The sequence below is a fragment of the Myiozetetes cayanensis genome, unplaced genomic scaffold, assembly GCF_022539395.1.
Source record: "Myiozetetes cayanensis isolate MyiCay16 unplaced genomic scaffold, myiCay2020 scf2-11, whole genome shotgun sequence".
Lineage (NCBI taxonomy): Eukaryota > Metazoa > Chordata > Aves > Passeriformes > Tyrannidae > Myiozetetes > Myiozetetes cayanensis.
Window position 1 is genome coordinate 71,216,338 of NW_026087411.1, and position 15,815 is coordinate 71,232,152.

At 42.6% G+C, this 15,815-nt stretch overlaps 1 protein-coding gene across 1 annotated transcript in view; it reads left to right on the top strand.

Annotated features, from left to right (window-relative positions):
- The first annotated feature begins 700 nt into the window (after positions 1-700).
- PREP (prolyl endopeptidase) overlaps positions 701-15,815 on the top strand; it is a 92,497-nt gene continuing 77,382 nt past the window's right edge. The window contains exons 1-4 of the mRNA XM_050315574.1: positions 701-866; positions 2,111-2,185; positions 10,779-10,912; positions 13,660-13,790. Of these exons, the coding sequence (XP_050171531.1) occupies positions 822-866; positions 2,111-2,185; positions 10,779-10,912; positions 13,660-13,790 (385 nt within the window). The 5' untranslated portion in view covers positions 701-821. The remainder of the gene's footprint in view (positions 867-2,110; positions 2,186-10,778; positions 10,913-13,659; positions 13,791-15,815) is intronic.

Sequence of the window (15,815 nt, forward strand, 5' to 3'; positions counted from 1 at the left end):
AAGTGTCAATAAACAACTGATAAGAACTGCACCTTTTCATCTCTGACAAATACCAGACTACCACTTACCCAGCCACCGAACTCAAGCAACAAACAAATTTACATCCGAAAAGCCAATGCCAGACACCACTTAACATGTACTTAAGAACCACGAACGTGTATAAAAAGAGACACTGACTTCATTTCGGTGTGTGCCTCGGCAGGGCACTGCCCTCCAGGCCACCCAGCGCTGTTTTGCTTTATTATCGCCTGCTTAATAAATTTATCAATGTTTAATTGGAATTGAGTTGTCTAAATTCTTATACTAACTTATAACATTAGGAAGGATTTCTTCACAGAAAGGGTGATTAAACACTGGCACGGGCTGCCCCAGTTGGCGGCGGAGCCGCTGTCCCTGGCGGTGTTTAAGAAAAGACTGGATGTGGCACTTAGTGCCATGCTCTAATTGAGATGGTGGTGTTCGGTCATGAGTTAGGCTCGATGATAGCAGAGGTGTTTCGCAGCAGAGCGCGGTGAGCGGGAGGAGCCAGCCGCGCCCATGGTTGGCGGTGAGGGCGGGACGGCCCCTCAGCCCGGGCCCTCCTGTGCCGGCGGCGCGGCGCTGGCCGGCAGGGGGCGCACCGTATGGCGGCGGCGCTCCGCCTGTGCCGCGCTGCGCGCCTGCTGCCGGCCGCTACCGCCGCGGCCCCACACCCGGCCCCGGCCCCAGCCCCGCCGCCGCCTCCGCGCCCCTCCGCCTCCTCCTTCTCCTCCTCCGCCTCCTGCTCCCTCTCCTCCTCATCATCATCCTCTTCTTCTCGCCGCTCGCCGCCGCCGCCCGCCATGCAGGCCTTCCAGTATCCCGAGGTGTACCGCGACGAGACCGCCGTGAGTACGGCACTGGCCGGGGCAGCCTCCGGCGTGCGGCTCCCGCCGGGCCCGGGCGCGGCGCTCCCGGCTGGCGGGCCCGTCTGGGGGCGGATGCCGCCGCCCCGGCTCTCGGGGCTTTGTTCGGCTCCGGCGTGCTCCGTGCGGAGGGTCTCGGGCTTGTCACGCCTGCGGGCCGTGGCGGCTGCCGGGGGCTGGTTGGGGCGGGACTCGGGGCCTGGCGCCGGTGCCCCGGGCACGTCCCGCGTGTGCGGGGCTGGCCGGGGCCGCCGGGCAGCCGAGCCCACGGCGGATGTCTGGGCTTCGGCACCGCCGCGTGTGGCAGGGAGAGCCCAGGCCTCCGCCGAGGCTGGAGCAGCGTCAGCAGAAGAACAAATAGTCTATTTATGTAGGAAGGCACATCTGTAACGTAGTCCTATCTCCCTGTGGTCCGACCGTAACTGGATACACAAGGATTACGGTGTTAGTTTGGGTACAATGGGTTCGGGTTTTTTCGCTTCCGCAAAGCTCTGTGCTTTGCGCACCGGCCCCGTAGTTATTTACGGAACTAACATCGCATTTAAACCAAAATGTTTGCTGACATGAGCCAAAGCTGGGAAAACTAAAGAATTTATTTTCATAGTTGACTAAAAGGCTGAACTGTGCAAGTCCTAACAACAGGTATCTAGTCCTGTTTTGTATACTGACGGAAGGAAGCAGGTAAATTCAGCCACGTGGATTAGTCTTTTGTGGGTTTTCTTGCTTGCTTGTTGCTTTGGGGTCGGTTTTGGTTGGAGGTTTTTTAATTATTATTTATATATGTACATTATGCACATGTTTGTGGGCAACAATAGTAGGGAGGGCTAAATTAGAGACAGTTCATGTAACCAAGAACTGCATTTGGGGTACATCCAGTAATCAGGTTTGATAATTTGGCTCAAAAACGTGGATTTGGAGGAAGCTTTAGGTTGTTTGATTTTTTTAGGAGTATTGGTTTAGTGGGGTGTATGTTCATTTCACCCTTTTTCTGGTGCTTCATGTTTTTTCTGAGGGCTACTCTGCTGCCTTAGTACCATCACCAAAGAATGGTTGTATTAGCAACTCACTTGGGAGCAATGTGTTGCTTTTCTCTTGCTTTGCTCCTTAGCACTGTATGTTTTTGTGAAATTCCAAATACCCTTCATCGTGATGACCATCCTTCCTTGATGGATAGAATTTGCTTGCATGTATGTCTCTTTTAAAATGATTGTCTTCTATGAATTCAGGTGCAGGATTACCATGGATGTAAAATAAGTGACCCGTACTGCTGGCTTGAAGATCCCGATAGTGAACAGACAAAGGTAACCTTTCTTTTTAGGGGAATAACTTTTTTCACATGATTCTCCTTTATAGACTAGGTGCATAGGTACTCTGTTTTGAAGAATGTGCCAGTACTTTTTGGAAAGTTACACAGTGAATCATAGTGAATGGAAGTGTAGTTCATGTGATAGCTCATGGTGCCAAGAGCAGTGCTGTTATTTTGTCCCTGTGTTTTAGGGGGAGAATGGCTGAATGGGGCTTGGAGCAACCTGGACTACTGGAAAGTGTCTCTACCCCTGGCAGGGGGCTTGGAACTAGATGATTTTTAAGGTTCCTTCTAACCCAAACCATTCTGTGATTCTATGAAAGACTGGAACACTTTGTATAACCTACATCGCAGAATTGGCAAAATTAAGGCCTTGTTTATCTTGCAGTCATTTTTCTTAGACAATTTCAATGCTCAAGGTGGTGTTGTCACACTGGCACTCTGATTTCAGAGCACTTTATCCACTGTCCTAAGTACATCTAAAATTGCCATAATAAAATAATTTGGAAAGGGTAGAAAGTAAACTTCTTTGGCTTGTCTTTTATACAGTGACCAAGTGCGTGAGTACATTTTTTTGTTTAATCCTTTTTAAAAGCAAAATAAAATCAAAACCATTTTCCTCCTGAAGTTAGGCTTTGTTAGTGTCTGCTATTACAGATTGCAGATGTTGTGGTGTTTTCAGCCTGCAGTCTGGAATAGTTAGAATGTACTGTTGGAATTGGTTTTCACTTAGAGAAAATCCTGAAAAGTGATAAGAATGACTATGAGCCAGTTCCTCTGATATTAATGGCATAGGGACTTAGAGGGGTGATGGCCTGAAAGTAGGAAGTGACCTTGTGGAGGAGGTTTCCCCTATAATGGCTAGTAACTTTGTGATAATTGTAGTTCCAGATCGAAAACACTAGTGTCTATCCAGTATGCATGATTTTGTCAGGAAGATGGTGGAGGTCAGGATCTCATTTCAAAAATATCCCACAGTGTAGCTTTCCATTGGTGAGATTCCTTCTAGGTTCTCTCGTGTATGTGCTTACTTAATACATCTTTGTGATGTTTTGTGATGAGCCTGAGGTTGGTCAAATTGAACTTATTGTAACTGTCAAGAAAAAGATGAAACGTGTACAGTTAGGAACTCATTCCCTACTTATAAATCTGTCAGCATATTTGAAGAGTCATGGGGATTAGAAAGCTTGGTTTGGGATCAGGTTTTAGTGAAAAACTCTGCCATGGACGCTAATATTGAAAATTATATATTTAGAAAGTTTGGGGAATTTTGATTTTGTAATTCTAGTATCTTTAAGGAACAGTAGACGTGGGATAGTCTTGTGCCAAATTGAGGGGAATATATGTGTGGGGGGTATGGTTACATCTTTTTTTTATAGGTGCCTTGCAGATACCTATTGAAGTGTTTTCTGGGATCCTGTGAAAGGGTTGTGACTAAGAAAATGCCAGGACCTGACTTTTAGTGTCCCTGTGTTCAATACTGTAGCCACGTACTGTGTAACACATTGGGTGAGAACAGTTGGAGGACGGTGAACCGCATTCTCCAGAGGCTGTAGTTTATATAGGAGACAAAATAAGGAATGAGGGATTGAAACATGCTCACAACAGTGCAGCAGCCCAGACAAAAGATGTCATATTGGTGGAATGAAGATCTTGTTTTAACTTACTTGCCTACACTAAAAAACACATGCCTTGGCAGAATTTGGCAGTACAGTAGTAGTATGACACAGAGTGGAGAGAGTTTCTCTGTGTGTAAGTATGCAAGGATATCATCTTATTCCAAAGTTTCAGAAGTTATGGAACAAAAGGGAGTAAAAGTATTTTGCTGTTTTACTTCTTTCTTAGAAGAGGACAGAAAAAAATGGTCTTGAAGTGCTAAACTCTTTGGATCTGCTTTATGACTCACTTCTTTGTACTCTGCAGCAGAGGTTGCTGATGACCACTCTTTCTTGCTAGCTTTTAATAGTTTTATCTCCAAGTTCTTGAGATAGCTTGTGGGATTCCTGCAGAATAGCCATTCTGCACCTACCAGATCAAAAAATAACCAGATACTGCCACAGAGACAGTTGAATGACTGTATGGGCTTCAGAGAGAATATGGAGCGTGCTTTGTAGGCTTTTCAGACCTTCATGTCACTGACCTTGAGACCTCTCTGGGGAGGTCCCAGATGATTAGAAGCTGGTGAATGTCACGCCAGTCCACAAAAGGGGCTGGAAGAAGGACCCGAGAAACAACAGACCTGTCAGCCTGACCTCAGTGCCTGGCAAGGTTATGGAGCAGATCATCCTGAGTGCAATCACATGGCAGCTACAGGATGGACAAGGGATCAGACCCAGCCAGCACAGGTTTAGGAGGAGCACGTCCTGTTTGACCAACCTGATCTCCTTTCATGATCAGGTGACCCTCCTGGTGGATGAGGGGAAGGCTGTGAATGTGTCTATCTGGACTTCAGCAAAGCCTTTGACACCATCTTCCACAGCACACTCCTGGAAAAGCTGGCAGCCCACGGCTTGGACAGGGCACTCTATGCTGGATTAGGAACTGACTGGAGGGAGGGCTGGGACCAGAGAGTGCTGGTGAACGGGGCTGCATCCAGCTGGCAGCCGGTCACCAGTGGTGTCCCCCAGGGATCAGTGTTGTGTCCAGTTCTGTTTAACATCTTTGTCGATGATTTAGATGAGGAGATTGAGTCCACCATTAGTAAATTTGCAGATGACACCAAGCTGGGAGGGAGTGTTGACCCACTGGAAGGCAGGAGGGCTCTGCAGAGGGACCTGGATAGGCTGGAGAGTTGAGCTGATTCCAATGGGATGAGGTTCAACAAGGCCAAGTGCCGGGTCCTGCACTTTGGCCACAACAACCCCCTGCAGCGCTACAGGCTGGGCACAGAGTGGCTGGAGAGCAGCCAGGTGGAAGGGGACCTGGGAGTGTTGGATCAACAGGAAGCTGAACATGAGCCAGCAGTGTGCCCAGGTGGCCAAGAAGGCCAATGGCATCCTGGCCTGGATCAGGAACAGTGTGGCCAGCAGGAAAAGGGAAGTGATCCTTCCCCTGTACTCAGCACTGGTGAGACCACAGCTGGAGTGCTGTGTCCAGCTCTGGGCCCCTCAGTTCAGGAAGGATATTGAGGTGCAGGAGCAGGTCCAGAGAAGAGCAACCAGGCTGGTGAAGGGACTTGAGCACAAGTCCTATGAGGAGAGGCTGAGGGAGCTGGGGTTGTTTAGCCTGGAGAAGAGGAGGCTCAGGGGAGACCTCATCACTGTCTATAACTCCCTGACAGGAGGTTGTAGCCAGGTGGAGGTTGTTCTCTTCTCCCAGGCAGCTATCAGTAAGACCAGAGGGCATGGTCTCAAGCTGTGCCAGGTGTGATTCAGGTTAGATATTAGGAAGAAATTCTTTACAGAGAGGGTAATCAGGCATTGGACTGGACTGCCCAGGGAAGTGGTGGATTCTCTGTCCCTGGAGGTATTTAAGAAGAGACTGGATGTGGCATTCAAAACCATAGTCTAGTAACTGCAGAGGTAGTGGATCAAGGGTTGGACTTGATGATCTCAGAGGTCCTTTCCAACCTGGCTGATTCTATGAGTTGTCCCTCATTCTTCCTCCAAGTCGCTCTTTCTCTCTGTATATAGTTCCTTTATATCCCAAATTTGCATTTGTTTTTTGGAAAAGCAAAAATACCATGTGTACACCTCCAACATTAGGCTACTTTTAATTTTCTACCTACTAAGTGCTGAACTAGAAGAATTCCTTGGACATTTATACTCATCTGTAGTGAAAGAGCCTCTATTCAGTCCCTGTTCACAGCATGCTTGCTTGATTTGAGTTGGTGTAACTCGACTTATGCCAAGAGGGAAGAATAAACACCATTCATTTATTAAGTTAACAATCTTTTCTCATATGTGAACAATCAAAATTATTTAGATGCATGCTGTCAATTAGATACAATAATATGTTGGAATTCTACTTTTCTACATGTAGCAGAAATAGCTGTGTCAACCATTGGTGTGCTCGCAGAAAATAAATGAGTAGGCTTCACTTAGTTTCTGTGTTAGTCAGTGAAACAGAAAGTTTGCTGTTCCCTGAAGCATGGGGAAAGAAGCATAAGCAGGTGAGATTGGTTTTAATTCTGAAATGTTCGCGGTAGTTTCACCTGATGTCCACTGTAGCTAAGAGTGAAGGAAATTAGAACAGTTATGAGTTCTAATTGCTTCAACTAGTCCAAATGATCTTGTGGACGTTGATAGTTAGCAGTTTACAAAAAACTGAACATAGAAGGGTAGAATTTTTTTGTAATTGCCTTTATCAGGTATTTTTGTAGTGAGAGTAGAGTGCAGACTCTGCTGCACCTGATCCATTGTAGTTTGAACGTTTCCATTTAGCCAAGTAGTTGTGTAGTTGCCCTCCCTCTCTATCTTGTGCTGACATGAATACTTCTGTTCCTCCCATGCATGGGTACAGCCATCACAAGGAGATGTTTTGGGAGGGAAGACTTTAGTGGACTATAATAATGGCCAGTCTTCGCAAGCGAAGATCCGGGGAAGGTCTTTCCACCTTCCAGCCTGCGCATTGGATTTTTTAGGTGAGACACAGTGTGCGCGGAACTGAGCCCACCCTTTAATCCTAAGGTTCATCTGCCGGGGCCAAGCGAGCTTGGACGGTGGCAGTGAGGTCCTTAGGACGTAGGTGGGTTGCCTTTAAGGGCTAACGAGCTCCATCTGCCCGGGAGTGGCCCTGACCGGGAATCGAACCCGGGTCTCCGCGGTGATAGCGCGGCGCCTTTACCACTAGACCACCAGGGGCTTTAGTGGACTAGTTTTCTATTGATGTACATAGTTCGTATAGGTCATCCCAAGGCCACATGGTAGTTGGATCTAAGATGGTTCAAGAATGGGATCTTTCCTTTTCTAGCTGCCCACACTCTACTTTTAATTAGGTGAAAGTCAAATAGATGTAGCAATTTTTCAGCCAGGTCACCAGGATGATCTTATTCTGTATGTAGTGCATTTATCTGCTGCAAAAAGGAGGTTATTGAAATCTACTGGTGGGTAAGCAGGACTGTTTCTTGTCAAATGCGCAGTCTTAAGAGTTGATTAAGCCAATCACCAAGTCACATCCTCAGTCTTTGGTGGAAAAGCTGTTATTCAAGAAGCATATCGCTTTTTTTCCCTTGTGTGTGCTTGGTTGGGGCAACCAAGGGCAGCTATAAGCAAACAAAACTCCCTTCTCCAGATTCGCAAGTGAAAATTAACCCCTGGACAGATGGGGAAGTTCCTATCAGACTTTGGAGAAAGGAAGTGTAGAATGTGGGTTCATGCTCTGCTACTGTTTGGCCACTGACTTTTAAGACAGACAGAGGAAACATCTCTGGCATAGTTAAAATCTGCTACACTGATAGAAAGCTTCTGGTAATGACATAGGCCACAACTACAAAACCACGCTTTCACTGTTGTTTTGGGTTTGGCTTGGCTGGACTTTTCAACTTCTTAGTTTGTGTTAATACTTTGTGCGAAATAAGCTCTGTTTTAGACTACAGCACAGTCTTTTGCTACTGTCAGTCATGTATAGCACTCTAACTCACTGGTAGTGTAGGCAGCAATGCTTAGGTAGTTCCAGAGATAAGGGATCAACAAGGGATGAGAAAGCAGGGATCATGTAGGGTCAGGCTGTACTATTATGAACACATGTATGTTTGGATTATGACTAGAATCAGAACTCTCAAAAATACAATTAAATGGATTTTTAGTTATTATAGACCAGTGTTAAGTTCACATTTTGATACTTTTCCAGTTGCACTTAATTTTTCTTTGTTAAATACCAAAAAAGTAAATTCTAAGAGGCCAACCACAAGAAGTCTGATTAGTTTTAATTTATAATACTTAACAAAGATATGTGCCCTCTTGTAGGAGTTGCACTGAACTACCTCTTACTTAGAATGTGTATATGAACTGTAAATACTTTGCAAACGAATAATGAAGACTGGTAATGTTGAAAAATTTTGTATTTTGAGACTTCTCTTTGGAAAGTATGCTATGAGTGGAAATCGTTATCTTGAGAGATTAGCTTAGTGGATTGTAGAAAGCTGATATGTTTTAAAAAGGCGTGGTCAAAAAAAGCTTGTGCCATGTGTTTCTTAGATGAAATTTAATTATACTTTTTTTTTTCTTTTTAAAAATAACAATTGACCTGCTCAAGTAATGGCCAAACACTTCAGCCTCAAGTAGACCATCTCTATTCTTAGTACAATGCTTCAGAAATTGTTTTGCTTTTCAAATTACATTATTAATCCATAAGGATTTACCTTACTTGGACCCTTACTCTGTCCTTCCTTCTGCTAGCAAATTCTGTCCTGGTTCAAAGCTTATGACAGATTGTCAGATGCAGATATCTACAGGTATAATAAAAATCTTTCTCTCTAGGTTCATGAGGATGTACAGTTACTGTTAGCCCTGTAGCATGAGTGGCACATGTTTAGCTCACCGTGGTGGATGGATTTGTTTGGTGTGAGAGTTTCTGGTGACATATGTTACTGTACTTCACCTAGAGCAGTATTTCAATTATTGCTTTTTGAACATGAGTGCAACCTCATGCTCAAAGGTGTAAGATCAGAAAGTTGCCAAACTGGACGTGATTCTTCTCAGTGGAACTCTCAGTGGAACCTGTAATTCTGTCCTCCTTTTTCAGACAGCAGTGGCATTCCCTTTTTCATATAATCTTGGAATCTTTGATGCATATTAAGTGGAAATGAGAAAAATATGTCAAGTTCCTGTAAAAGCAGAATTACTAGGGATTCAGTTGTGAGTGCAATAATTAGTACGTAATCATGCTCTTCTGCAATGAAGACTTGTAAGGACAAGTTTGTGTCTCATCGTTGAACGCCAGTAATGAAAGCAGATGTGGTAAAGTGTGTCTGCAGTTAAGTGAGTAATGCACAGTTCCAGTATACCCTTGCAGTGGTGTTACAATTTCAGTTGTGTTATTGATGAAAAAAAAATGTGTGACCGTTTCTGTCCACTGAATGCAACTAAAAAGTGCTTTTGCCCATCCAGTACAACGGATGGTTTTATACATGTTTTTATGAGTCATCTTTTCTCTGAAAATGTCACAGCACTTGGAGAAGTTAGTTTATTTGTGTAGGGTCCGCTGTCTAGATTTTGTGTGTATGTAGTCCTTGAAATTCATGTGTTTCCATTTAGAGAAAACAAATTCAGAAACACGTCATTCTTGGGTAGATTTGATTAAATTCTTTCATCATCTGATGGGGAGAACAGTTATAGCAGTACAATGTGGAGGCTGCATGCTGTTTTGACTTACCACTGGGATGTGCTGTGCACATATTAATTCTTCACCTGAAGAATTAATAAATGACTAAACATGGATAGCATTTGGTATATGTGTGCCAGGTACTTTCTCTGACAGCACCTGGCTTTTCTGAAGAACTGTGAAACACATTTATAGCCTGCTGTCCTGTGGTTCCTGCCCTGTAACTCAGATGTTACAATGCATTGATCTGATTGCTGTGTGACAGATTCGGGACAGGTAGAAACAATAACCTCTTTCAAAGCAACTGAGAAAGAGACCTGTGTATGCAAGAAATGAACAGACAGGTTTTCATGCCCTAGGCAAGAGGCTGGAGTCCAAGAGCGATACTGATGCTGTCACTGTGACATTTGGCTGCGTCTTACAGCCACGCACAGTGTCCTGTCCTGCCTACTTCATGTTAGAGACAGCAAGGCCAGCATGTCTGCTTGTTAGCAGCTGTGATTCACCTTAAGACGCTTAGGTATTCATTTTGTATTAATGTACCATGCTATAAATAAAGATGGCGAAACACCGGTGTTTTCCATGCATGCCATGGGAGTGTCAACCTCTAACAAACAGCTGGAGTGGTAATGATTTTGACCACTTGCCTTAAGGGTTTGTGGCAGGGAGCTGGAGTTTTAAAGAAACCAGCCTTCTCAAGGTTTTCAGACATTGCATATTTTTGCCTTTTGTAACTAAGAATTGATCTGTGGACAGCACTTTGACCTTCTCAGGAAATACTGTCTGGGACTAATTCTGTGTGTTATGTTAATAATATGAACAGATGATGCATGTGACATTTTATATCATCTTCCAGCTCCTGAAATGATACTGCAGTCTGTGGGCAATATTTACTACTTAGGCAAATATAAAGAGAGTTTTTAAAAGCGTGGGATGTTTTTTGGATTGTGTTTTTGGATTTTTTGTTTTCTTTGTGGGTTTTGTTTGGTTTTGTTTGATTGTTTGTATTTGTTTGGGGTTTCTTTGGTTGTTGGGGTTTTGGGTTTTTTTGCTTTTAAGGAAAATGGCAGGGGTGTCTTGTCTTTTGGCTGGTTACCCCAGTGCATGCCCTGGAGAGATATTATTCAAGATATAAGTTCAGTCTTACTACAGAATTGTGGTATAATGCAAATAAGCATGTGAGATTCTTCAGGTGTGGCACTGCACAACCTATATTGGCAGAAAGATGTCTGTGATGCATTACTTCTGAAAATGTTCCCTGTAGAAAATGTGCATTTCTACTTGAGTTCACACTTTTTTGGGGGGGGGGAATTGTTTTCTTTCAGGCATTTGTGGATGCTCAGAACAAGCTTACAGTACCCTTTCTCGAAAAGTGTCCTGTCAGAGCATTGTTCAAAGAACGAATGACTGAACTCTACGATTATCCTAAGTACGGTTGCCACTTCAAGAGAGGAAAAAGGTATGTGAGGAATGTTTTTGTGATGAATGTGAAGCAAGTCAGAAGAAACTACTAATTAGGAAAACAAATTATAAATTATATTTGTATTTATTCTTTTATAGTTCAGATGTAAGAAAAGTAAGCCAGTGTTAACGTGTGGTTGCATGATGCCGAGCACAAGATGCTTGACTGTCTCCAGTTCCCAATCATATTATCGCTTGTTCTTTTGTTGTCTTTTCTTTAGGAAGAATTGTGAATTTATCAGAACTCAGACAACTTTGCAGAATAATTGTAGTAAAAGTAAAGCTTTGAGGAGTTCCTTTCAGGTTTAGTCATCCTGAAAACAGCATAAGTGTGTCATATGCATATTGTTCCAAATATCTGCTAAAATACTGCTTATATATTGATTATTCTTTTAGTTGCTGGTAAGCTTTTATTGTTTAGTCATTGCCAGTGAACAGCAGTGGGAATTCCCTTGTGAAAAACTGCTTCTTTATTTGCATGGTGATAAGGGAAAAATAATTTTGAGGATTTAAGAGTACTGATGCAAAAAACTCTGTTTTTTAAGAAACAAACAAATCCTGCTATACTCCAATGCTTAGTCTACTTGTATCACTGTTTTAATTCTGTGGAGAGATGGTGCTTCTGTGGCTGACTTACTGCAGCTGCTACTGAATTCTGTGTGACTTCTAATAGAAACAGTATCAAGCTTCTAGAGAAAGGGAGTAAACGGATGAAACTAATTGTTAACTTAGTAACATCTAAATATTGTTTTAGCAGTTGAAAAAGAGGTAGGGGGGAACAAGCAGCCATTCTTGATCATGGGAAACACAAATTAGGTTTTTCAATATTTTCGATTTGTTTGATCCTGGTTGAGGGGTATGCCACGTATGTTTTCACCATCATCCATGGATCATGAGAGGTCTCATTGACTTAAGATTTCTGCACAGATATTGAGGGAAATTTGCTTTAGTTGTCTGTGCTGTGAGGAAGGTGTAGATATAGATTGAGAGAGGGAAATTTGGTACTATATCGGGTTTTGTGAAAGGATAATGTGGGCAGTGAACCCAAGCTGATGTTGATTTCAGTTGTCACAGATGTGGCTCAGAATGTCAGTGTATAGAGGTGTCAGGTTTAAGCCCAGAATCAGTGGAGATGTTTAGGACAATGCTGCATCCAGGGAAGTATGCCTTACTGAGAGAGTCAGGCAGAGCTTACTGGTTTGTATGTGATGCTCATGCAGATGTAGCTATGCTGAAACAGATTCTAGAGAAGGCCTGGTCAGTGACTGCTCTGGATTCTCTGCAGTGCAAAAATGCCTGGATGTGGTTACATTCAATGCTGATGTTACATTCAAGGCTTGATGTTACAGAAGTGCTCTTGGCGTAGTCTCCCCTACAAGATACAAAGTCTTAATTTGATGCAGCTGACTGTCCTCCAGGAAGAACATTTATGCCAGGAGCTTAATGTGCTTATGCTTTATGACACTTTAGTCTGATTGTAATAGATGTCTTTTTAGTCTTTCTGAGTGATACTCTATTTCCTGGCATGTGCTGAAGTTAAATCACAGCAATTTAAAAATAATAAACACCCAACCCTCCCATGTTATGATGTTTGAGCAGTCAAGAGGGCTTTACCAAGTTAAGTAACACTAAGTAAGGGGTGAGGAAGGAACTATTCTGTTTGAACAACTATCCAAACTTCCCATGACACTTAATAATTCTTAAATTGAATTACTCTGTTTTTTGTGCTGAAGAACAGCTGATAAAGCAAAGTGTCTGAAGAGGTCTGCAGAATCTGTGGACAGAACGAGTACCCAGGGAGGTGCTGTGCCTATCACATTGTTTGAGGTTTGCTTCCTATATTGTTGCCTAGCATTGCAGAAGTGAAATAGATGAGAAAATATCTGATCAAATGGGAAATTACTTTCCCTTCTATTTTTTTGAATCTTTCAGTTTTACACTTGAGCATATTACTAGCTCAGACTGTTAGCCAGCCCTTTGTGAGTAGAGTTTCCCCTTCTGGCTTTACCAGGTTCCCATGCTTGTATCCAAGTACTGGTTGGTCTTAGGGGATAGATGAACTTATTTTTATATTTGAACATTGCCCCATAAATTCCCCTGTTCCCCCAGGTGAGGCTGCTACTTGGTTTGTTAAGTCACATGTTTGTGTAGTAAAGTTCTTAGAAGGAAGAAAAGTGTAGTACCTCTGTCTTGTGTAGAATATGTGTATTAATTTCTTTGAGCTCTGTAGTGTTTTGTGATGTGAAGAGTATCGCTCACTAAAGACAATTCTGTAGTTCTTAAAACTCTTTCAAACACAGTTTTAGGGACATGGGTAAATACAGATGAAGTAGTTTTGGTTCTATTTCATTTGAACATAAGTCTACCACCCAGTATGGATTGAAAGCAGCTATATAAACGACAAAGTTGAGAACATAAGGGATGGGAACCTGTGCCAGTTCTTGTAACAGGGAAATGCTGTGACTGCCAGAGATGTTTAACATAGACAGTTATGCAGAATTTATAGTATACTAGGCGTTCTTTGAAATATACTGTGGCAAATGCAGCTCTTATTTTTAAAAGATGGTTTGGATGCATCTTACGGTCTCTAGCCATGATTCCTACTCTACTGTGAAGCTTGTGTTTCCCTTATATATTTATCTGTCCTTTATTTGCTTCATGACAATCTCATACAAGTTTTTTTGTGCTTGCCTAACTGAAAATCAAGAGTTTTCTTACTTATTTTTCCCTCTTGTGTTCTTTTAGGTATTTTCACTTCTACAATACAGGACTGCAGAACCAGCGAGTTTTGTATGTACAGGACTCCTTGGATGCTGATGCCAAAGTTTTTCTTGATCCAAATAAGCTTTCTGATGATGGCACCGTGGCTTTACGAGGTTAGTGAGACTGGGGTTCTCAGTCTTCAGCAGAAGTTGGAAATTTAATCAAAGTTATCACAGTAACCATATGGGGATTTATATAGTGTTTCAGAACACTTCTAAATCTACACTGTATCCACAATTAGCTTGGTTCAGTAAAGGTTCTCGGTGCTTTTTTGCAACTCTGTAGCAGTTTTCCACTGAAATATGAACAGGTCTTGAGGCTTTCCATAGCAAGGACAAAAAGTTTATGTATTTATATTGACAAGTTCTCTTAAAATTGTATTTTGCATCTTTAACACAAGCCAGCAAGTTAAAAAAGTAAGAGGCTATGAAGGAACATAGCATTAAGTTTTATGAGAATCACAAAATTTCTTGTTTTCACAAAGGCTATAACTTCTGTTAGCTGTCCCTTTTCCCACTTCCTAGTGGCTTAATGTAAAAGTAAGATTCTTGGATCTAGAAGTCCTTTAAGTCTGTTCCAGGCGAGTTAATAAAAACAGAGGACAGAAATAGTGAATGTGTCTCTGTGACCTAGTTGAAAACAATCAATAGGGGTTTTTTTAGTGAGAAGTCCTTACTTGAGCTATAGATATAAGGAATTGGGTTCATATGTTTCTAAAAGTCTTATGACAAAGTCTTCTTCCAAATGCATTTAGAAAACCAACAGCTGTGTAAACAGAGGGAAAACTCATGGTGTGGATAAATAATTGATTTAAGGGCAGGGAAAGGAATTACTGATGGGCTGTCAAAGTGGAAATCACCAGTAAAGTTATGTTAGTCTGTTAGAGACTATGCTAGGATTTGCGGCGATCAGTACATATTGGAAAAAGGAGTGAGGCTTGAGGTTGCAGAGTTTGATGACGATACAAAGTTATTTCAGGTAAAGGCTGAGGAATGGCTGAAGAGCTGCAGGAGAACTTTAATAATAGTGAGTGGGCAGTAAATTGTCAGGTAAAGGTCTGTGTGCAAATAATTAAGTGATGCACAGGGCACAAACAATCCTAATCTCATTTGTAGAGGAATGGATAGAATGAACTTTCAAGCTGCCGTGACCACGTGACCGCCAGTCACGCTTAGAATGTAATACATAGTTCCATGGAAATGGCAGCCTGGTTCTCAGTAGAAGCCAAACAAGCACACTGAATACCAATTTATTTATCAGGGAGAAATTAATCCCTGGAAGTGTTCAAGGAATGACCGTATGTGGCATTTAGTGCTATGGTTTAGTTGGCGAGGTGGTGTTCGGTTGAACTTGGTGATCTTGGAGGTGTTTTCCAACCTTAATGATTCTATGATTCAATGAAATAGAGTATAAAACAGAAGACATCATCTCATTAGCAACCCAGGAGTTTCTACGATAGCATGGAATACTAAATATGGTTCCAGTCCCCTCAGCTCAACATGGGCTCTCAGTTTGGAGGAGAGCAGTAGGAACGATCAAGGGTATGGAGCAAAGGTCAGAAAAAACTGAGTGTGCTTGGATCAATCAGCTTGGAAAAGGGACAGTTTAGCGAGGATATAATAGAGGTCTACAGAATAATTTGTGGCATGGAGCATGGACAGAAGAAATAGAAGTTGATTAGTTGGTTTTTCTATTATAAGAATGAGGGAATATCAAACGAAGGCAGTAGTAGTTGAGTCCAAAGCAAACAGAAGAAAGTGCCTTTAAAACCGAGAGTAGGTTTAGATTGGATATTAGAAAGAAATTCTTTCCTGTGAGGGTGGTGAGGCATTGCCCAGAAAAGCTGTGGGTACCCCATCCCTGGGAGTGTTCAAGACCAAAATCTACAGGGCTTTGAGCAACCTTCTTCTAGTGTAAGGTGCCCCTGTCTACAGCATGGGGCTAGGAACTATATTATCATTAAGGTCCCTTCCAACCCAAACCATTTTATGATTATAAGATTGTTTTTATTCTTGTAGGCATCACGTTGTGATTACTCCTGATGACAGCTAGGTGGAATTTTGCTCTGAATCAATGGTCACTCTTATGTTCTTATAGGGAGAATAGTGAGTGCACTTTAGTACCTCTCAAACCTATGA